Raw genomic sequence first — 23,209 nt, 5'->3', positions numbered from 1 at the left:
CTTTCTAGTGTGTGTGTGTTTCTCCAATCAGCAATTGAGTAACTAAAGAGTAGTGACCATGTTTCCCATTAAAAAAGAAAATCTTCTGAAAAAATCTGGAATCTTCATAACTGATTTTTTTTAATGATTTATTTATCTGACAGAGAGACACACAGCGAGAGAGGGAACACAAGCGGGGGGAGTGGGAGAGGGAGAAGCAGGCTTCCTGCCGAGCAGGGAACCCGCTGTGGGGCTCGATCCCAGGACCCCGGGACAGGACCGTGACCTGAGCCAAAGCAGACGCTTAACGACTGAGCCACCCAGGCGCCCCTGCTCTTGCACTCTTGTATGCTCCTTCAATCTCTCTCTTCCTCTCAAATAAATAAAATCTTTTAAAACTAAAAAAAAAAAAAAAAAATAGAAGTGGCAGGGCGCCTGGCTGGCTCAGCTGGTGGAGCACGCAACTCTTGATCTCGGGGTTGTGAGTTCAAACCCCACAATGGGTGTAGAGATAACACAGAAATAAAATCTGTAAAAAAATATATATAGATATAAGTAAATCAATAAAACTAAAATGGAAAGTAGAACTACTTCATCGACTGTATTTGCTTAAAATTTCCTACAGATAATACTCCCATCAGTCATGCATGAGTATGAGTGGGAGAAAATAATTGTTTAGAAAGTTAGCTCCTTGGGAAGGTCAAGTTCAAAATCTGTTTTCTACCTTTATAAAAATAACTGGCTCTATCTCAGACTTAAATAATCAACTTCCAAAACATGGTTATCATTTCTGCTCAAGTACAGCCATGAAGCAGGAAATCATGAACTGCCAATTTAAGAGTGAAGAGAATTTTTTTTTAAGATTTTATTTATTTATTTTGACAAAGAGAGAGACAACGAGAGAGGGAACACAAGCAGGGGGAGTGGGAGAGGGAGAAGCAGGCTTCCCTCGGAGCAGGGAGCACGACACAGGGGGCTCAATCCCAGGACCCTGGGATCATGACCTAAGCCAAAGACAGTCGCTTAACAACTGAGCCACCCAGGCACCCCAAGAATGAAAAGAATTAAGAATCCTTTTCCTTATTTAGCAAGCTGTTTATTGAGTATCTACTGTATGCCAAGCATGAGCACTGCCCCTAAGGACATAGCAGGAACCCTGACCCAAGCTCTGCCCCAACTTCAAGGAGCAGAGAACTGAGACTTTTTTTTCTTTTTTAACACTTATGCATATAATCGTTTCTGATGGTTACAAGTGCTATAAAGAGAGAAATAGTGTGTGAGGATCCTAGGGAAACCGTGAAATACGTGAACAGGGAAAATTCACTGCCCTTTGATGGAATTTGATTTCAATGTGCTTAGTAATGGAAAAGTTAACATTAGATGACTTATCAACCAAATAGCGACCATTTCACTTACCTGATAGGGGTCAAATATTAATTTCAGGATATGGTTAATACAAGCATGGATAATCAGAACGGTTATTTACATTTAGAGACATTGAAATAGAAATTATTTAGAAATTTCTCAGAAACGTAACCCGATGTTAGGCTTGATTGCATTTGTAGAAAATAAGCCCTTGCATTTTTGCTTTAGGCTTAAAGAATGACAATCAACATTTTTGAAAATCATTTGCCAGGGGCACCCGGGTGGCTCAGTTGTTAAGCATCCGCCTTCGGCTCAGGTCATGGTCCCAGGGTCCTGGGATTGAGCCCCACATGGGGCTCCCTGCTCAGCAGGAAGCCTGCTTCTCCCTCTCCCACTCCCCCTGCTTGTGTTCCCTCTCTCTCTGTGTCTCTCTCTGTCAAATAAATAAATAAAATCTTAAAAAAAGAAAAGAAAATCATTTGCCAAATGAAAAGGAAGACCTATGAGATCAATTTGTTTCTGCAGGGTGGAGATTGCACTCACGTAAAGACTTAGCTGACAACCAGCAAAAAAAGAATATGGGGGGCGCCTGGGTGGCTCAGTCGGTTAAGTGGCTGCGTTTGGCTCAGGTCCTGGGATCGAGCCCCACGTCCGGCTCCCTGCTCAGCAGAGAGCCTGCTTCTCCCTCTCCCTCTGCCTGCCACTCTGCCTACTTGTGCTCTCTATCTCTCTGTCAAATAAATAAATAAAATCCTTAAAAAAAAAAGAATTTGGGAAATAAATGGCAGCAACGCTGTCTAGGAAGGTATCAGTTGCCAGGTTTGCTTGGAATGCAGTGGAATTCCCAGGCCTGAGTGTGCTCTGCCGGCGTCATTTAGCTCATTGATGACTGTAGGCCCTTTGAAAATCACATTAGAGTGCCCAATTTTCTAAGTCTCATCTCCTCTTGAAAAGGAATATATATTTCTGGGCTCCCACAGGATGCCTGATTTTGTACCATTGTTAGTGGGTATTACCGCCATTTATCTTTCCAAGTCATCCACCCATTCCACTTCGTGTAAGTCTAAATATGCCTCACACACATTTAAAAATGCCATTCCTGGTTACACTTCAAAGGGCAGAAGTTGGTTAAAATGATCTCACTCCGATGATCTTATTCCAACAATAAAGAGTTTTAGCTTTCTTAATAGAATTTATTTCTTACATTATCACATATATAAGATTACAAAGATGCAGTGTGAAATAAAATATATATATATATCTATAATTTTGTTTTGTCTTAAAGATTGGGGTTGTGCAAGACAGTGAATATTTTTATTTAGCAAATACTTATCTGGCACCTGTATTTGAGCTATTGTTCAAAGATGCTGTACAAATAGGAAGACATCAAATATTACATGGGGCATTCTATTTCTGATTTATGGCAGACTTAAATTTACCTCAGTTCTTTAAAACTGAATATATCCTGTTGCAAGGCGTCAAGCTAGTTCTGAAGACCTGAATAGAGATTTAGCATAGTGGAGTCCAATATTTGGCCAAAGCCATATTGGAATGTGTTGGGGAGGAAGAACTTTTTCCCTAGCCTCTTGTGTTTCTCTATTGAGGCCTGCAAATTAAATTTACTCAAAAGACAGATTAGCAAGAGAAAAGACAGATTTTTATTCACATACATGTACAAGTTTACAGAAAAATATGACTCAAGGAGGCAGTTAGATGTACCATCTTAATAGGGGAAGGGGAGGGAAGGCTCTTACAAATGATTTTTTTTTTTTTTGAGAGAGAGAGAGAGAGACCACACACCCAAATGTGCACAGAGGGTGGGAAGGGGCAGAGGGAGAGGGAGAGAGAGAATATTAAGCAGGCTCCAGGATCAGCACGGAGCTGACGCAGGGCTCTAGCTCACAACCCTGAGATCATGACCTGAGCCAAATCAAGAGTTGGACGCTTAACTGACTGAGCCACCCACGCATCCCCACGAATGACTTAAGAAAGATAAATGGGCTCTTGGAAGACAGATGAGGCATGTGATAGTTTTGTGATAATGTCTGCTTAAATATGGTGACACTTCTCCTCCCTAGTGACAAGAGTCAATCTTCCCTGGTTGCAGAAACTCCTGGGAAATAGATTTATGACCAGTGAGGTCTTTTAGGAGTCTCTGCTTTTAGACAGATAAGGAAGTTTAGGGGGGAAAAACCTATTCTCAAATGCTATCAGCTCAAAATAGTTTTACGCCACTTTGTAGTATTCCAGACACCTTCAAAAGGAACCAAGGTCAAAGAAGACTGCCCTTGATCCCCCATTGCTGGTGGCCATTCGGGCTCTGGGCTAGCCCTGAGGATAGAGCTCTCCACTGGAATAGGGCAAGGATGGACACTTTCAGGTCCCAACATACTCTCAGGGGTCCAAAGTGTCAGAGATATGCTTAATTCCAGATTTGCACTGAGGCCAGTCTCAGAGACAAGACCAGAACTGGAGAAGTCCCATTACCTAGAATATTCCTTTGTATATGGGGATTTTTAATAATGTCTCAGAATAGACTTGACCAAAAGCCAGGCTTAATCTCCCCCACTCTACCATAGTGGGAAACTCATATGGTTCCCCTCATCAACAAACACACTTTACCAGGGACCAGACAGTACGTACTATTAATGGCATCCTCATTTTGACCATTGAGGAAACAAAGACACAGCAAAGTTTAGTAAGTTTTCCAAGGTCAAACATCTGGTCGGTGGCACAGTCGATATTTGTACCTATTCAATTTGACTCCAAAATTCAAGCTCTTAACAACCAAGCTCTACTGGGCTAGGCTTCTTCCTTGAAAAGTTTTATTTTAACTGAACAAAAGTATAACAAATGGCTTGAGGGAGCTTTTATTTATAGTATTAATGTGACAATATCATAACCTAAAAATTGCTAATAATATCAACCTCCTGACCCATCCTAGTGCAACAGATTCTTCAGATCTGGCCATTTCTCCTGCCATGAGATAGTATCTAAAGCAGAATAACACTGTGCACATTATACATAGGGGAGCCTGACACCTGACTCACAGCGTCAGTTCCTTTGCAGTCTGCCCCTCCCTTAATACCCATAACCTGCCCCGGACCCCAGTGTTTCCTGCTTATTGTCACTTGGCTCAGGATCGGTGGCCTCTGCCAATACGCCACAGTATCTTCAATCACATTACACAGAAGCTTTACACTTACTCCTAAAAATGCCTGCTCCAAAGAAATTTTAAGTACAGTGGTGATGATGGATATACTCATGATTTCTCTAGAGTAGAGGTTCACTTGGGGAAGAAACGGAAGCTAAAGTTTGAATACGTTTCTAGATTCCTAGAACTAGATAATCCTAGTTTTAGGTTATTCTTACGACTCTCCCCTGTTGTTGGACATGGTGCCTGCCCAGTTTCAGGGGCTTAGGACTCTCCAAGCCCATCTAGGGACCATGTTCTCCTGCCTTGGTTCTGTTACTACACTGACTTTCAGATGCTATTGATTTAGAGGTGTATTTGATCCCTTTGTGAACAGCATTGTTATAGGCAAGCAACACATTTTTACTGGACACATGCTGTCTGCCAGGCACCCCACCCCGTTAGTCACAGTGGATACAAAGATAAGTCAGGTATAATTCTCACTTTCAAGTTTCCATCAGAGAGATAAGCACGAAGGCAGAGAGGCATGACAATTCAGGTGTGTACGATATGCCAAGGAGAAGTCAGGAAAGGTTTTATAGCCCAGGAAATACTCGGGTTGGCTCTGGGTAGGTGTACAGCAGCCGCTCACAGGACCATTTGTATACTAAAAATTGGCAGATTCGTATGTGATCAATTTCTTTTAAGAGCTACTGAAAATCTCCGGAGATTCTACTGAGGTTGGAGAAGAAAGAGTCTTAATTTCAAATGTTCATTCCATGTCCCGTCAAACCATGTCTATACTTGAGGGTTAAAACTGTATTCTCCGATCCCGGATAAGACTGGAAGCCGCATCCGGCCACGGCTTGACCGGCATTCTCTGGGCTGTCTACGCGATGGCGCAACAATGGCGCGCAAACGCCAGGGGGCAGTGCAGTTTCAGCAAAACTCCTAGGATACGGTCCGGGTGTCGTTTTGACCAAGAAAGTTGACAGCATCCTGGGGCAAAGGTGAAACCCTTAATAAAAACAGTTCTACTAAGAAGAAAAAAAATTTTTTTACAAATCCTTTCTTTAAAAGCTTCCTGAATTGCCATCCAAACTGCCTTTCAGCATTTATCCACAGCTGAACGTTTTGCAATATTATTTGCAAAAGAATTACTGTTTTTCTCAGTACATTTTTTCTCAGCACAGCTGCCTGATCTTTCCAGTCCTCCGCCTAAGAAACGGTTACTCTAACCAACCCCTTGCTAGCCGGAGTCACATTGTTGGGACTCTGTTTTGCCCTCTGCCCAACCGTGGGCTCTCCTCCCTCGGGGCCCATTCAACGCATCCAGCTGCCTCTTTGGCTGGCGCTGCGGCTCCCTTTAAGGTAATTCCAGTCCGGGCCTGTGTTTTGTTTCCAGCTCCGGAGCCGCCAGGTGTCTGCCCTCCCTTAACCCACAAGGATGAGAGATCAAAGGTGTGCCTCCATCTGCCTCCTGACCAGCTCTTTAATCTGTTACATGTTCAAAAGGGACAAGTGCAGTATTATGCACTTAGGGAGGGAGGACGAATCAGGGAAATGGAAATGGGCAGAGTCCCAGAGTGTGTGAACTCACTAAGAGGATGTGGAACATGTCTGTCTACATTGTAGCCCTGCCATGTGGGAGTGTTTTCTTTTAAAAAAGAGCAAAAATATTTCGGGCAAATGGAGATCCTCGTTTTCCTGACTGGAGCCCTACTAAACCCATTTAATGATTGTACAGACCCATTTGGAGACCAGCGTTAAGAGAAATCTAACAAGGCAAAGGAAAATACTTTTTAAATTATGAAAAGGAAATGATAAGGACATTTATAGCAATTTGGGCTTATTTAACTTACAGCAAAAAATGGACTAAAGACTTAAAGAGAACCGAAAAATTCTAAGAAGTATTATTTCCAATGGATCTTCTACTTTCCACATCCACAGGACTAAACAAGAGGGGAATTGCATTTTTTAAAACAGGAGAAAGCAAATTCAGTATTAAGAAAACAATTCTGGGAGCAGTGGTTATGGAGGGGTAGGGACCCTAGACATGCGCGCTCACGCACACAGACCCTCCTCCGCCCACGGTTTTGGTTTCAGGGGTAGGGTAGAAAAGAGCGCACAGTCTAGTAAGGATTATTTCTGAACTTAAACTTGGGAATAATGTAGACAATTGGAGCACCCACAACTTTCTTTAGATTCCGAGGAAGGCTCGTTGATTTCCACCAAAAACAGAAAAGTGAGCAGGCACTGATTGGTTTTTTTTCTCTCCGTACTCCTGTGCTGCGCGTGCCGGGAAACAACCTTCCGCTTCCCCTTCTCCTTGCCCGGGGCTTCCAAAAGGAACTGCGGCCGCTTCAGTGATGCTGAGCTGCCTTCACAGACAGACTTCGCGAGGCAGCAGTGACCTAATATTAAGTCACACTGTCCTTCCGCAGTTACAATGGCTTTGAATCAAATTTATCCACAGTACGTGAGAGGAAAGAAAAGTGGCACAGTTATTAATGGCTACGGTAAGGAGGGAGTCCTTTATCAGCGGCATCAAATGTTTCATTCATCTACTTATCAAATGTTTACTCAGCATTACGTCCAGTCACACTGCTGGGACTCCGGGAAATCAGTGATGATCAAAGAGTCTTGCTTTCTGTTCTTAAGAGTTTATGGTCTAGAGGTGGAGACTAGCATTGATGAAATACTCTCAGAGATAATTGCTCTGAAAGAAAGAAAGACAGGTCTTGTGGGAGAGTCTTCTGTAACAATGGAACTAATCTAGAGGGTCAGGGAGAACTCTGAGAAAATCCTCATAAGCTAAGAGCTGAGAGATCAAGAAGGGTGAGGGAGGACACATGTTACTATTCAGAGAACTGAAAAGGTGGGGTGGCTGGGGAACATGCAATACAAAGTGAGGCCAGAGGACTGAGGCACACAATTGTTTCAATTGCTACATAACATATTATCTCAATACATAGCATAGCAGCTTCAAAACAACCACTTTATTATACCCAAGATCTTAGGGGTCAAGAATGTAGATAGGGTTCCACATTCAGCTGGAGGCTGGGCTGGTCTAGGGGGTCCAGGATAGCATTATTCACACGCCTGGCACCCTGGCTTCCGTGGCTGGACGTGTGGGCTCAGCTGAGACCGTTGAACAAAACACCTGTAGGGGGCACCTCCAGCATTGCAGCTTTAAGACTTCTTATGTCACAATTCACCGCCCCCGGGGATAGAGTCCAAGAGATAGGAAGTCTTAAGGCCTGGGCCCAAATACTAGCAGAGCATCCCTTTCACCATCTTCTATTGGTTGGAGCAGTCAAAGAGACAACCCCCCAGCCCCCAGATCAAAGAAAATGACAGAGATGTCACCTCTCGGTAGGAACTGGTTCAAATAATTTGTGGACATCTTTAGTCAGCCACAGTTCATCCTCTGGATAATAATTATTTAGACTCTTCTGTAAGGCAAAATATACTCCTAAAGCCCTCCAGAAATCTCATCTCCTTATGGCATGAAGTTCAAGTTTGAGGTCCAGGTTCTCACCACTGAAATAAGTTTCAGGTGTTGCTGAGGATCCTTTGATTCAGTTCTCTAGTATACTTTTTCTCAAAGGAAGACTTGTGAACTAAAATGAAAAGCTATCTGCTCCACACACACCAGCATATACTGATGATACAGAGATGAGACCAACGCAATGAGCACTCTCAGTCAGGAGTGGAGGAAGGAGGGGCACAGAGCAATCACTGGTCCATAGCAATTCTAAAGCCCACATGTTGCCAGTTCCTTGACTGGGGGCCCTGGTCCTGTTGCCCAGGGATGACTCTTTGGCAGCTCTTATCTCCTCCTCCTAAACTCTTGGTTGCACCTTCTGAGTCATCTGTCCTGTTTCCTTAATGTCTTAGTCAGCTCAGGGTGCCGTAACAAAATACCATAGACTGGGTGGCTCAAACAACAGGTATTTATTACTCACAGTTCTAGAGGCTGGAAAGTCTGAGATCAGGGTGCCAGCATGGTCAGGTTCTTTTTTTTTTTTTTTTTAAAGATTTTATTTATTTGAGAGAGAGAATGAGAGATAGAGAGCACGAGAGGGAAGAGGGTCAGAGGGAGAAGCAGACTCCCCGCTGAGCGGGGAGCCTGATGCGGGACTCGATCCCGGGACTCCAGGATCATGACCTGAGCCGAAGGCAGTCGCTTAACCAACTGAGCCACCCAGGTGCCCCTGGTCAGGTTCTGGTAAGAACTTTCTTCCTGTCCTGAAGATGGCCTCCCAAAGGCCCCATCTCCAAATACCATCACACTGGGGATTAGTTAGGGCTTCAACATATGAATCTGGGGAACAAGACTCAGCCTATAGCACATAAGATGTCATTTGCAGCTGATTAATTTTGTCAGTCTATTCCCTGCCCACAGAAGCTTGGAGGCTTTAAAGATTCTCCCTCTGAACTACCTCTGCCTATTTTTGTCCACGCCGATAATGTATCCACTAATACACTTCTCTTGAAATTTTCATGGGCTTCCTATGAATCCTATTAGACTTCACTCTGTTAGACAAAACACATCCACAGTTTTCCTACAGACAGGCCCTTCTCTGGCCTGGGCTCAGAGTCAGAGTGCTATGGGACCACCCTCTTAGGGTTTTTAGAAGCCCTTTCATCTCTTTATACGTTTTTGAGGCACACACTTAAATCTTTCTAAAGTCATAAAAAAGGGTCTTACAGCTACACCCCTGAGATGATCCTCAGCCTCAATTTCTTACTTTGGGAGGCTTTGGCCTTTGGAAAGGCTAGGATTGTGAAACCCTGTTACCTTTTTTAAAAAACCAACAAGTCTTAGCTCTATATCTCCTCTAGATTTTGCTTTAAAACTGAACAGTCCCTTTTTTTAACACACCTTTATCTGTACTTTATTATATGCAACTGTTTAAAAAAACTGGCACTCTACATGTTCTTCCTGGAAAGCTTATTAAAAATTTGTAAACTCATTAGGTATATGAGTTTATATATATCTAAATACATAATTTATATTAGGTATATTTTCTGTTTTTCCATGTTACTACAGGTCATAATGTTGCCAAATTTCCCACCACTACATTGGATGACTTGACTTTCCTTCCAGGCTCCAAGCATAGCCTTTTTCCTGTCCCCTCAGCCTCCACCAACAGTTTCCCCAGGGTCTCCTAGCTCCTTCCCTCAGCTTATATTGTTTGTCAGAATATCTACACATGGCCTCCATCAGAGTAGTCTCAGGACTTGTAACGTGGTGTCTCAGGGTTCTCAGAGGGAGTAATCCAAGAGACAGGAAGAGGCTGCCAGGTTCATGGGCCTGGGCATAGACACTGGGAGAGCATCATTTCCACTTTGTTTTGAAGATCATAGCAGTCACAGAGTTTGCCTGAATTCAAGAAGTGGGACACAACCTCCATCTCTTTGCGGGAGGTAAACGGAAGAATTTGTGGGCATTTTTATTCTGCCACAAGTGACATCATGAAGGGCTGTGCAAGTCCTATTAAGGCTTTTGATCTTGGTCTTAAGAATAATGAAAAGCCATTTAAGAATTTTAAAAGTTAGAGGGATATGACATAATTGGGCTTGCCTTTTGGAAAGACCACTCCAGCTGTAGTATGAGAATGCATTGGAAGGAGGACATAAAAAATTGAATGGTCCTTTGTTAGTTCCTCTTTCTCAATCCATATCATATTATACAGATTCGTGTGAGCATTGCAGTAGAGATAAAAGAACTGCAGATTCTTGAGATATTTGGATATAAAATCAATTAGCTGATATTTCCTGAAGTCCATTTACAGCATAACCTTGTCTCCAGCTAGTTAATAAAATTACTTCTTGGGAATCTTTTTAACAGTATAATCCTGAAACCTAAATATTACTGTAACTTATGTATATTTACTCCACACGGCAATGTTCACTAACCTCCATAAAGACCAGCCTCCGAGTAAAATAGACAGTGGTCAATATAATGAAATCTGAGGATTCCGCCCAATAGTATCCACAATTAAGACAACATGTTTGAATTACATTTGCAGGGATTGATAAAATTCTCTTTTTAGGATGTCGGGAAACACTTGGGAATGATCACTTATTCATTAGATAAATATTTGAGTATTTTCTCTACACCAGGGACGGTTCTAGCCAAGGGAGCTATAGCAGCAAGCAAGACAAACCAGGTCTCTGCTCTCATTCTGCTTACATGTTAATGAGGCAGACAGATATAAACAAGGAACCGAGTGATAAATCAGTGACATAATCCCAAGTAGTGATAACTGCTATAAAAGAAATGAGTAAGAGAGAGGGTCTACAGAGTTCTTACTGGGTCTGCTCTAAATACAGCAATCAAGGAAGTGCTCTCTGAGGAAGTGACATTTGAAGTAAAATCTGAATGAAGAAAAAGGGCTAGGTGTAGGAAGATCTAGCAGGTCAGGGGAAAGCTCTCAAGCCAGAGGGAGCAGCAAAGGGCACCCCAGGGGCAGAAAGGAATTAGCATTGCAGGGCACCCAGAGAAGACCAAAGTGGCCAACGCATCTTGAAAAAGGGAGAAAGTAACATAACAAAATCAGCAGGAATATATGACATAGGGCCTTGACAGCTAGGGTTAAAAATTTTATTACTAATTCAACAACAGTGAGATGTCACTGGAAGATTTGAGTGAGCCCTGGTCATTCACACTTGAGCATGGATTATTTTAACTTGACTCTCTCAAAATTATTTTAGATCATCCGAAATTAATAATTAGGTGAGAAATTAGGCAGGAAAGAAGGTGGAATAACTTTGGAATTGGAGAACTGTTGCAGAACGCATACCCGTGTAGTGATTTGCTCTGGAAGACAACACACGGTCTGCATGAATCACCCACAAGATTAGGAATTTTGCTACACTAAAGATACCAAGTTGAGGGAAGAACAGTTAGCTTTCTTCTCCTTTTCTCTCTTTTTTTAAAGTTTTTTTTTCAAACATTTGCCGACGATGAAACTTGAAAGGGGGCTGCTGGGAGGAGTAGAATCCATTGTGTGTGTATATGCATATATGTATGTGTTACGGCTTACCCTGAGTACCCGGTCAGCCACTCACCAGATAACATCTACCGTGTGTCCCGGAAGTCAACAGTGCTACGTGTAGCTTTTCAGCATCGACATCAACCATTTCTTAAATATTCAAATTTTTAAAAATATTCATATTTTAAAATAAAATATTGTTTTCCCCTCATTCTACAATTTTTGTATAATATTAAAAGTAGCTATCTAGGGGCGCCTGGGTGGCTCAGTCATTAAGCGTCTGCCTTCGGCTCAGGTCATGATCCCAGGACCCTGGGATCAAGCTCCGCATCGGGCTCCCTGCTCCGCGGGAAGCCTGCTTCTCCCTCTCCCACTCCCCCTGCTTGTGTTCCCTCCCTCGCTGTGTCTCTCTCTGTCAAATAAATAAAATCTTAAAAAAAAAAAAGTAGCTATCTAATTAGATTTGGCTAATTCTATATTTTCACTACAACATAGTTACTTTGCAGTATCTTTATAAAGGCCTGTTTTACTCTAAGAAAAAGCCTGGTTTGGGGTTTAAAAAAAAAAAGTCTATATGGAGTTGATGAATCACTAATGTTTTTATTAATATAATGTTAATAATTAGAGCTCTAAAATCAGACTATTTGTTTTTTAACTTACCTTTTTGCCCTTATTCAATAAATGTATTACTGGGCTCTGGTCCACCACCGCCCACAAATCCCATAAAAATTTGTTTAGATTTTCTTGCTTTACCAGCATAAAGCCTGATCAGAGCACCTTGATTAGAGCACACTGTTGTCCTTTTATCTGAATGGCCATTGCTGACACCATGGTTATACACAAAAATAAATATGGCTGAAAAAAAATCAATATCATGACCTGATTTCCTGTATAAGAATTCTACAGTTTAAAAAAAAAGACAAGATCGTTGCTTAATAAGCCAGTGACTCATCCCTCTTGGCATAAGTGGACTTGGCAAGTCCATTTAGGTTATGTTCGTGGTTGATTGTCAGTGACTGTTATTTCCCAGGTGATCTGTGGATAGTATATTTTTACGTATGACAGTTTTAAAAGGTTTTGAAAGTACTGGGAAAATAATAGCAAATGCTAAGCTTACTTACGTGTGCCTCGTTCAGTTAAACTACAACCCCCTTTATGAATAGCTCAGAAAGTATTCTGAAGATCAAGATTTTCTTCTCTGGGCCTAAGTGGAAAGAAACATCACTGATGACAACATTATGCTAGCCCTGATTCATACCAACTTGCAAGAGCGAACTCTTATATTTTGAGGTGTTTTGTGAGCCCATTATCAAACACAGCCATTATTATAAAAGATATAAACTTCTAATTAAATAATTATATTAAAAACAAAGGTAATAAATACTTAAAACTCTATCCTTCCTCATCATTTGACTACAGTTTACTTTCCATACTCTTGAGGTTGTTTACAACAACTGTACTTGCATGGTCAAAATACTACCAAATGGTATTGCTCCTTGCCCATCTCTTTTCAACTCCACATTCGCAACATCAGCCTGGTAGCTTGAAATAGGCCATGGTGGAAGTATTTACCTAGTGTTAAAGTTGAAAGCATTTTAATTTAATGAAAATAATTTATATGACAGTGTGGAAAATGGTTCAACAGTAAACCACAGAAGAGATGTAATGATAATAAATTTATTGGGGAAAGAGCCGATTGGGATGAAACTCAATGCGTGATTTTGTCAAATCATGATTGACTAGCTAGCTATGAATACAAGAGTTGGACCAAACTCAACAAAAGCATTCTGTGTGAATCAATTGACTATATGGAACTTGAAATAAAGAGCATTGTGTATTTTATTATTTTTAGATTTTTTTATACCAGTAAAAATCATGATAAACACACCTACATTTTTATGCATACTTTTTGCCCTGAAGAGTCCCTTGTTAAACATTAGCCAGACATTACTGGTTCTACAGGAAAGATGAAATTTGATAGGTAACTTAAAAGCAGCTGTTTTATTTATTTATTTATTTATTTTTAAAGATTTTATTTATTTATTTGAGAGAGAGAGAATGAGAGATAGAGAGCATGAGAGGGAAGAGGGTCAGAGGGAGAAGCAGACTCCCTGCCGAGCAGGGAGCCCGATGCGGGACTCGATCCCGGGACTCCAGGATCATGACCCGAGCCGAAGGCAGTCGCCTAACCAACTGAGCCACCCAGGTGCCCAAAGCAGCTGTTTTAGAAAGTTGTAGTGGAGAGCAAGTTTGTCTCTTTGTTAACAGTCTGTTAAAAGCAGTGTTCACACTCATACCAATTTGGCTTATCAATTTTGTTTTTTTTTTTAAAGATTTTATTTATTTATTTGAGAGAGAGAATGAGATAGAGCATGAGAGAGGGGAGGGTCAGAGAGAGAAGCAGACTCACTGCTGAGCAGGGAGCCCGATGCGGGACTCGATCCCGGGACTCCAGGATCATGACCTGAGCCGAAGGCAGTCGCTTAACCAACTGAGCCACCCAGGCGCCCTGGCTTATCAATTTTGAAAAGGGTTTTGTTTCCATTTTTAATTTGAAACTCCTCTGATTGGAAAGAGAACCAGAATGTCAACCACATGAAACTGTAAATAGACACTTTTGCTCAGCCTAAAGTATCATGGCTCTCACATAGGGTTTGGGGAATATTATTTATTTATAACTATGACCTACCAAAAAAATGATTTTTTAACCAAATCACTGGACCCAGTCTAATTTATCTCAGCTGAGTATTTTCACCTTTTTTTTTTTTAAGATTTTATTTATTTGAGAGAGAGAGAGCACATGAGAAGGGGGGAGGGTCAGAGGGAGAAGCAGACTCCCTGCCGAGCAGGGAGCCCAATGCAGGACTTGATCCCAGAACTCCAGGATCATGACCTGAGCCGAAGGCAGTCGCTTAACCAACTGAGCCACCCAGGTGCCCAAGTATTTTCACCTTTTTTTTTTTTTATATTAACATTCTTAGTTTATTGATCCTCTCATGAAAAATCTGCACAACCACCACAGATAAAGCCACTGCAGCATCTTTACTCCTTCTGTTGTCCAATCTCCAGCTCACTTTTTGCCAGCACCAACGTTGGCTTTTACAGTCCCCCTGACTTTCTTCATTCTGTTCTTACGTTCCTTTCGCTGTTTTCCTGATGTCTTTTTCTTCTCATACAGGCCATGTCTTGCAAGTCTGTGTTTGGGTTCATTTTTCTTTGCATAATCCAAAGAATCATAAATCATGCCAAAGCCGGTTGTCTTGCCACCACCAAAATGGGTTCTGAATCCAAACACAAATATGACATCTGGTGTGGTCTTGTACATTTTGGCTAGTTTATCCCGAATTTCTGTCTTGGGTACCGTTGCCTTTCCAGGGTGAAGAACATCAATGACCATCTGTTTCTGCTGAAGTAGTCGGTTAGTCATGAACTTCCTGGTCCAGATAGTTACTGTGTCGTTCATGATGGTGGCGAGGCTTCCCAAGTATTTTCACCTTTAAATGCACCACAAGGGCACATGAATATCCAGTCAAGAATAATGTCTACTTGCTTCATGAACAATTTGACACACTCGGGGAGCCCTTTCACTGACCTGCAGGGAGCGGGATTGCTGAACACATCCAACCAGTAAATGGCCTGTGGCCCAACCACCTCAGAGAAGGAAGTTGCCAGATCCCACCATGGTTTTTAACCACCTGTTACATATTTCGACAGAAACCCTGCCCCGACATGTATCAAATGATCTCTGTACATAGCAGTAATAGAAAGTACTAGACACTGGTGTCCTGTTGTGTGAAGTTTCATCAATTCATTATCCAGTATGATTTATTTACAGAAATAGTCATTCAGACGGACTTGGCTGTTGTTTTATCCAAAAACATGTCGGATCCCTTAATCTGCAAAAAACTCCCCCAAATGGTTTGAGTAGGGGAAATGAAGACACCATTTAGTCTAATCATGGACTGAAAATTACTTTGTTCTCAAAGTTGTTTGTTTAGTTAAATCCCCAAAATGCCAGCAAAAACTCTAGATCGGAAGCATGTGTGTGTTTTGAGAAGACCAGAAGAGGTCATTTGGGTCCATTATATAACTGCCACTTTTTGTTTTTATTCAAGGTGTCATAAAACTGAGTTCTGCAGTTGAAGGTACGTTCTCACCACCACGAAACCAATACTGTTTTGCTTGAAGGTTGCCTCGCGTGGCTTTGTAGGCAGAAAGCATCTGTGGCAGCGGTGTGTGGTGCCTGTTCTAATCGCCTGCTGTCAGCCTTCTGTCTGTGTCTCTCCTTGTTCTGGTCATTTTATGCCATTAGTCTCTCAGGCCTCCACAAGTGGCATGAACACTGACCCAAGAGGGCGCCTTTAGGAGAGCGAACGTGTCTGGTTCTGTTCCCTGGTGTGATTGCCTCCGATCCAGGGCTCTTTACAGATCCCCTTGCTCTCCAGCAGCCTTATTTGAGGCTGAACATGGAGTCTTGCCAGGAAACTTGCCCCCCATTCTCTCAGCAGGGCCTTCTCTCTACAGTGTTCTGGTCCCTCATCCCAACATAGCCAACGTGCTTGCCCAAGGAGGTGGCGCGGTTGCTGTTCAAGCTCCCTGACGAGAACACTAAGTGGCGAAGGCATTGACAAAGCCTCAGATACAGCTTTTTCTCGGGCAGTGCGATCCACCAGCCCCAGGAGGCATTGGGAGGACCAGCTTCCTTCAGTGGAATCTTTGCATCTCCCATATCTAGCGAGCGGCAATCCCCTTAAGTCGTGCATCTGGGAAGCTAAGAACAGGGGGAAGGGGGTCCAAGGAAAGAGGACTGGTGTGGGAGAGGACAGCAGGGTTTTGCTAACCCCCAAGAATGTTAAAAATAGCCCGTCGTCTGAAATGATTGGTTATTGGTATAAAATTGATCTCCTTATCCACGTAGAAGCACACAATCCGCAAGTAGCAAATGTGTCATTTTCCCTTCTTGTGAGTTTCTGTGTTTGCTTTGGGTGTGTGTGTTCTCATTTATCGGGAGTCTGTCAGTCATGCTTCAGAGGTTCCTTCACCCCTACTTAATCAGGGGAGGCTCCTTGGAAGAGGTGGTGGGCTTTCAGGTGAGTCTTCACATTTAAGGGGAGCTGTGGCTTGATGAATGGGCAATGCATGGAGGTGGGAAGTGGAAAAATGCCAGGGGGTAGGAGTGGTGAGACCATCTGCTTAATTCAAGCAAAGGGATTGGATGGGCTGGGGTTTGAAGACTGGGAGATGAGGGAGGAGCACAGTCACATACCCACGGGACTGGCAGACCCAAAATGGGGAACTCTGTGCCTTAGGTAGATATAGTACCTTCACATTTTACAAAACAAAGTTGAAAAGGCTGTATTTCTGACAGTCACAGTGGAAAGGATGCCGCTCTTCTCAAGTAAGCAAAGGACCAGGAGAAGGTACAGGCAGTGGTGTTGCCAGGTTGAGAAAGGGGCAAAATGATGTCACACTAAGGGCAAGGGAGGGTACTGTGTGAGTTCCAGGCCTCCGTGAGGCCAAAGCAGGAGTCGAGTTTCCTCGGCATGGGAACATGCAGTCTTACTGAGAGACTATCCAAACCTCTCCCGGCCTAACAAAACAGAAACACAGCAACAAAATGAAGCAGGTCCCTAGAATGGCCTTGTCTGCAGAAACTCCCTGTGGCAAGGGAGCCGCTGAGTTTCAGTTAATTATCTGTAGAATTCCAGATAACAGTTGGTCCACCCTGGGCTGTTTTGATGTTTTATCAAGGAATGGCTTTGAAGTCCGAGCTTTACGTTGCCTGTTTGGCTTAAGCACCCTATTCCACTTGCAACAAAAGGATGGAAAGACAAAATAAATGTTTTAAAAAGCCAGGAAGCCATGAGAACTTTAGATAACTTAAAAACTCTTGTTCTGCTGGAACTATTATTCCATTCATCATTTTGCTAGTAACTCCTGTCACTACTGGGTAGCATAGCCTAGCTGAACCCCCCAAACAGGTTTGTGTTGTCCAGAGAATGATGAGAGGCAGGAAAAACAAGGCAAACAGCAGAATGACTACTTGGGGCTTTTTCAGCAACCTCCTTATCTCTTGGCTTCCTCTGAGCCCCTGGGGCTCACGGGAAGTGCGCTGGGGCAGCTGTGGGTATCAGAGGTCGGGCCCACTTCGACTGCTGCTTGAGCATCTTTGGGGCAGCTTCTTGGCTGAGGGCTGTGGAAGCTGGAAGGCTTGGGAGCATGCTCTGTTGTAACTGTGTTAGAACACGTGTGCTCAGGGGGCTGTCTGGAGTGCAGTGTTGGGTGGGGGATGTGTGTGCGTGTGTTCAACGCATGCATTCTTGGTGCATCTGGAATGTGAGATTTTTGACCAGCATGCTTAGTGGAATGCGTGTGAGACTATCTCTTGGTTCGAAATCAAACCTCAGACAGTAGTCCTTATGAATGCTTAGCTGATTACTCTACTTGCTATTTTCCATCTGTGGTATGAACTTAAGGCAGCTTCCTCCAGCTAATCATGTCAAGGAGTATATAAATCAGTGGAGGGGATCCATGCCCAAAATGAAACCTACCTTTTCTTTAGGAATGACTTTGTTTTGGGATTATTGTAGAACTCTAAAAATAGCAATTAATTATTTTAGGAAGCTTGTCTTTTCTTTTTAAGGAAAAACAATTCTCAAAGCTGTAAGAGAAAAATCAACAAAGATTCCCTGTGCTACTTCCCACCAAGTGTTTTTGTCATGCAACTTTCTTCTTTCTTTCTCTGACGCAGGGGTGCCCCCTTCAGCATTTTGCAGCTTCACGTAAGCTTTTTAAATCAGCAGAAAGAAAAAAGCTATTTATATCGCATTAATGGTAAGGTTAAAAGTCAAATGTCCTTTCACGTTTTAAAGACTGAAAGTTATGCTTAAACAGTAGCACACATCAATGCTGTCGTGATTTTGCAATGAAGAAAAATATTTGACCAGAAAAAAACTTAACTTTGAAAGAAATAGTTGCAGAGTTTTATCGATAACACCGATGAATTCCCGATTCTAATTTTTGATTGATAATCCCACTGGGAGAAAATCAGGGTAAGATAAAAAAAATCCAGAAGCAAACTAGGAGAAAGGGGAGGTGGGAGGTGTTTGGGGCATGGTAATGGGAGAACTTTTTCATCCAATGGGGGCAAAACCGTTCTGTACCACGAATTCCGGATAGAATCTTCTACATATTCCTCTTAGAAGGGATTTTCCCTCTTGAAATTGAAGCAGGGAAAAGGCAGGAAGCCGGGCACATATTTCCACAAATAGGACCAGCACACCACCTCATCAAGGAGAAACGAGAACGCAGGTCACAAAGAGCTGAGTCATGCCTGAGTGAGGCCTGCCCTGACATTCTATAGGCAGCTCCTTCTTTCCAGGGAGTAAGGGTCCAGCCCCAGCCAGCAGACGCGCGGTGTGTTCAGACATGCGGCAAGGGGAGCACTCAGGAGGAGGCATCCAGCCTGCAGGGACAAGATGAGACAGCAGAGGCTGATGACAGGCCCTGGTGACTGATAACCAGGGTGTGTTCTGCGAGGAGAACTTGCCTCAAAAGTGATTTGTTTAGACCACATAGGTAGGTGAGAATCCAAAATACCAAAATGGCATCAAATTCTTTTGAAAGCCTATACAAGGGAACGAAGTTTGGCTTTTTTGGAAAAGTTCCACATCTTCACAAATGGGAACAGATGAGCCACTATGAAAAAAATCTAACAGACAAGATGGTTCTCCAAGCCCTGGCCTGCGATCATCTCCTGTGTGGGCATGCTGTGGGGCTTCAGTTAGCGGTAGAAGTGAAAACTGTGTGAACAGTAAAATCTCCTATGTCTCCATGACCAGCTTCCACTTCATCAACAAAAGCTCCCCTGGCCATGTGGAGCTTTTGTTTTCCTTTTTTCTTCTTATCACTTCATTTTATTTAGATAGGTTTTAAGTATCTTACTTCTCCATGGTAATGGCTCATGAGTCACAATCCCCTTCAGGGCGGGGGGCCTTAGGACTTTTGTCACATTCGAGATGGTGCTTTCTACGGCCTCATAGCCTCTGACCCGGAAAATGAAATGACTCTTCAGGCATAGGAAGAAAATAAGTAAAAGCTTTAGTCAATCTTTGTTCCCATTTTCAAAATTCCTAATACCCACAGCTTAATGTCTGTATTGTAAATCTATAAAAATTGGAGCTGTGCTTCCGACACGAAGCTATGATCTGGCTTTACCTGCATGTTGAATAGTGAAATACTGTTTTCCATAGTATGACATGCAGTGTATCTCAAAATATCCCTGTCAGAGTTCATTTGGGCTGCTGCAATTTGGTGGCTTCCACAAGAGATTTCTTTCTCACCGTTGAGAGGGCTGGAAGTCCAAGATCAAGTCACCGGCAGATTTGGTGTCCGGTGCGGTCCCTCTGCTGCTGAGTTCTCACTGTGCCCTCACATGGTGGAAGTGGGGGAAGCTCTCTGGGATCCCTTTTATAAGCGCCCTAATCCCATTCATGAGGGCTCCACTTTGTCTTATTCACCTCCCAAAAGCCCCACTTCCTAATACCATCACCTTGGGGGTTAAGGTTTCAACATGTGAATTTGGGGGGACACAAATGTTCACACTATAACAACCCCAAATGAATTTAACATTTAAAATATATTCCAAATTTATTAATGTCACTTCCTCCCTAGCTGAATTTTGTTGTCATTGTGTCTATTTTTTGAGCAAAGCCCGTATGCTCAGTTGTCAAGTTAGACGGGGGTAAATCCATTAACAAATAGATAGCTGATGGACCTATTTCTAGTAATAAATTTAGAATGAGGTCTCAACATTTTTACCGTGGGAAATCAAAACCAAACATCTTTTCAGACCTTTAAGTCAGACAGCTACAGGGATAGGGAAGGGCTGCCTGGGGGAAGGGGTTCCTCCTGGTTCCACCAGAATGAAAGGCAAAAAGCAGTGTGTCAGGAAGCTAAAAATGGAATATTGTAGAAACTGAAATCAATACTCAAGAGAGTTGTTTCTTTTTTTTTTTTTAAGATTTTATTTATTTACTTGACAGAGACAGAACGAGAGAGGGAGAGCACAAGCAGGGGGAGTGGGAGAGGGAGAAGCAGGCTTCCCGCTGAGCAGAGAGCCCAATGCGGGGCTCAATCCCAGCACCCTGAGACCATGACCTGAGCTGAAGGCAGATGCGTAACAACTGAGCCACCCAGGCAGCCCCAAGAGAGTTGTTTCTGCAAAGAAACCCAGACCTGCTTACAAGGCTAACTTGGAACCTGGATCACCCCACTGAGCAAACAAATGTTCTCCTCTCAAATGTATTTTGCTGAGACTTATCATACTTTGGGTGAAATTTTCCTATTACATAGCAATGTCTCTGGGCAGGATGAGCATTAAGTCGAGAATTTACCAAATAGCTTCCAAAAACTAGGCTCCTCCTGAAATGGCAAGGATGACTCAGTTTGACCCAGAAACTGGCAGAGGAGTCAAGGTGTGCCTAGTTTCCAGTCTTTCTTGGGGTTACCCTCACTTCAGATAGCATTAACCTTGAATAACCCCTGGCAGAGGTTCAGAGCTCTCTCACATTCATCCTTTTTTTTTTTTTTTAAGTTTTTCTTTCTCCTCTCCTCCAGCTACATTTCTTTTTCTGCCCTGTGGTAGAAAGTGAACAGGGTGCCCCCTCAGGCAATAGAAAGCCAACCACTAACTTGGATGAGTTTGGCCACTAACCACCATTTGCCTTGTTGTCCAATAAAATGGAGATCTCTATTTCTCAGGGCAGCTGTAAAGACCGAACAAGTAGGTGCTCAATAGGCTCTTGTTCTCTTCTTTACTTTTGCTCATTCTCTGCAGTCGTCCCAAGCCTTCCTACAGCACCCCCTCTTCCCAGTGCCCAAAGATCTCACAAACAAATAATCACTTCCACTTGGATTATACCGTAGCCTGTGGCTGAAAGTCAGTTTGATTTGGGGCAAAGCCACAGACAACCAACCAGCCTAAACCTTTGCTTTCCCACTTTGGGAGAACTTAGAGAGAAGCAGCTAGGAATAGGGTTCCCTGATTACCTCACCAGGAGTCATGACATCTCTGTGGAGAGGGGAGCAGCTCCCCGAGTGAGCAGTGCCAGGAGCCAACCCCAAACTGGGGATGTTCTCATCAGATAGGCTTGTCCCCTTACCTGCTCTTCTAGTCATGGGGGCTGGGAAGAAAGGAAAGGGTTTTCAGGCTGGTTCAACAGAGTGTTAAAGACTAATTTCATCAATATTAATATTTTCTTGGGTGCCCGGGTGGCTCAGTTGGTTAAGCGACTGCCTTCGGCTCAGGTCACAATCCTGGAGTCTCGGGATCGAGTCCCGCATCAGGCTCCCTGCTCAGCGGGGAGTCTGCTTCTCCCTCTGACCCTCCCCCCTCTCATGCTCTCTCTCTCTCAAATAAATAAATAAATAAAATCTTTAAAAAAATTAATATTTTCTTATGAAGTAGTTTATAAAGTCACAGTGTTCCTGAGTGTGCCATTTGTCAACACTGGAAGTTTTTGAATAAGGAGGACTAAAGTGATTACAACCACAGCTATCCAGAGAGTAGCCTTCTGTAGCCAAAAACTATTCTCTGCTGAAGAAGAAGCCTTGAGCACCTGGCAAGAAATTAGCATAACCCAGAAAACCACTTGCATCCAAAGCGCCATAACCTAACCTTCACCACCCTCTCTGGGGTAGGAAATAGAAATTTATAAATCAAAATCAAGCTGTAAAGGAAAATCTACCAATTTTAGACAATGGCTTTTCTTTCTCTTCTGTTTTTTAAGTGTGTAAGTTTCAATGTCTCTATGTCTGTTTTTATTACTTTTAGCAATCTACCAGAAGTTGTCAATGTAAACAAAGCTCCTCCTTTAAAAGAATACCTAAGTCTATTAAGCTATGTAAGAAGGCAGCTTTTAAGGACAGTGGTCTAATCATCAGTCTTTGAAGCCAACTCAATAGGGGTATCAGAGCCACTTCTAGGTACTACGATCCCGAATTTAGAAAATGGCTTTTACATTTTAAATCTACAATTATAGTCTGAACTTACTGTTCATTTTGGAGCATACCGTAATTCAGACAACTGCCAAAATCACTTGATGCTGGGGTTTGGAGTTTGACCTTGGAAATTACACCCTCTTAAGTTATCCATCACACCCATTAAAATTAACTGTAAAATCAACTTGAAGATGATCCCATGTATATTTGGTATTTAACTAAGATGTTTACATACCTAAATATTGCGCAGGTGTATATACAACAGCTCTGCTGAAGGCATGAATGCTTTAAGTTGAAAGAGCACGCGTACAACTTTTGTTTGGTTTCACTGACAAAAAAGCCGAAGCATTTTTACAATAATATGTCAGTGGAATGCAAAATCGGATGCCAGTCCCAACGCCTTACAGATCAGAAATGTTTTGGACATATGTATGGATGTTCAGGTGTTTCCTAGTTTTAACCAACACGTATGCTTAGGTGAACACAAGAAAGCTACCAGATATGGCTCTGTGGAATGGAGTGTTGGCTGAATATATGCCCATCAGGAAACAGAGGCTAGTTTAATTTCAAGTATTGATTTTATAGCCTCCTCAAATATAAACTCCTAACACGAATTTGGAACACACTATTTTGGAAGAAAGTACAGGATAGTAAAAAAGACATTTCTAGTTTCAAACTCTGTAGCCATGACTTCTGGACTGTGCTATAATCAGAAGCAAAGTGACTG

General features: G+C 42.7%; 1 protein-coding gene across 14 annotated transcripts in view; it reads left to right on the top strand.

Annotated features, from left to right (window-relative positions):
- Window positions 1-23,209, top strand: part of DLGAP1 (DLG associated protein 1) — a 306,524-nt gene that overhangs the window by 180,196 nt on the left and 103,119 nt on the right. For 6 of the 14 annotated variants that reach the window (XM_088019671.1, XM_088019675.1, XM_088019673.1 and 3 more), the window contains one exon: window positions 15,597-15,626. The exons of the other annotated variants lie outside the window; for them this stretch is intronic. In XM_088019671.1, coding sequence (XP_087875797.1) covers window positions 15,597-15,626 — 30 coding nt within the window. The remainder of the gene's footprint in view (window positions 1-15,596; window positions 15,627-23,209) is intronic. 14 annotated transcript variants of the gene reach the window in all.

This window comes from Eumetopias jubatus, unplaced genomic scaffold (genome assembly GCF_037043125.1).
Source record: "Eumetopias jubatus isolate StellerSeaLion01/CBP00866 unplaced genomic scaffold, mEumJub1_p1.0 scaffold_16, whole genome shotgun sequence".
In the NCBI taxonomy this organism is placed as follows: Eukaryota; Metazoa; Chordata; class Mammalia; order Carnivora; family Otariidae; genus Eumetopias; species Eumetopias jubatus.
Note: the sequence above shows the minus strand (reverse complement) of the source record. Positions and strands in the feature narration are given on the sequence as shown.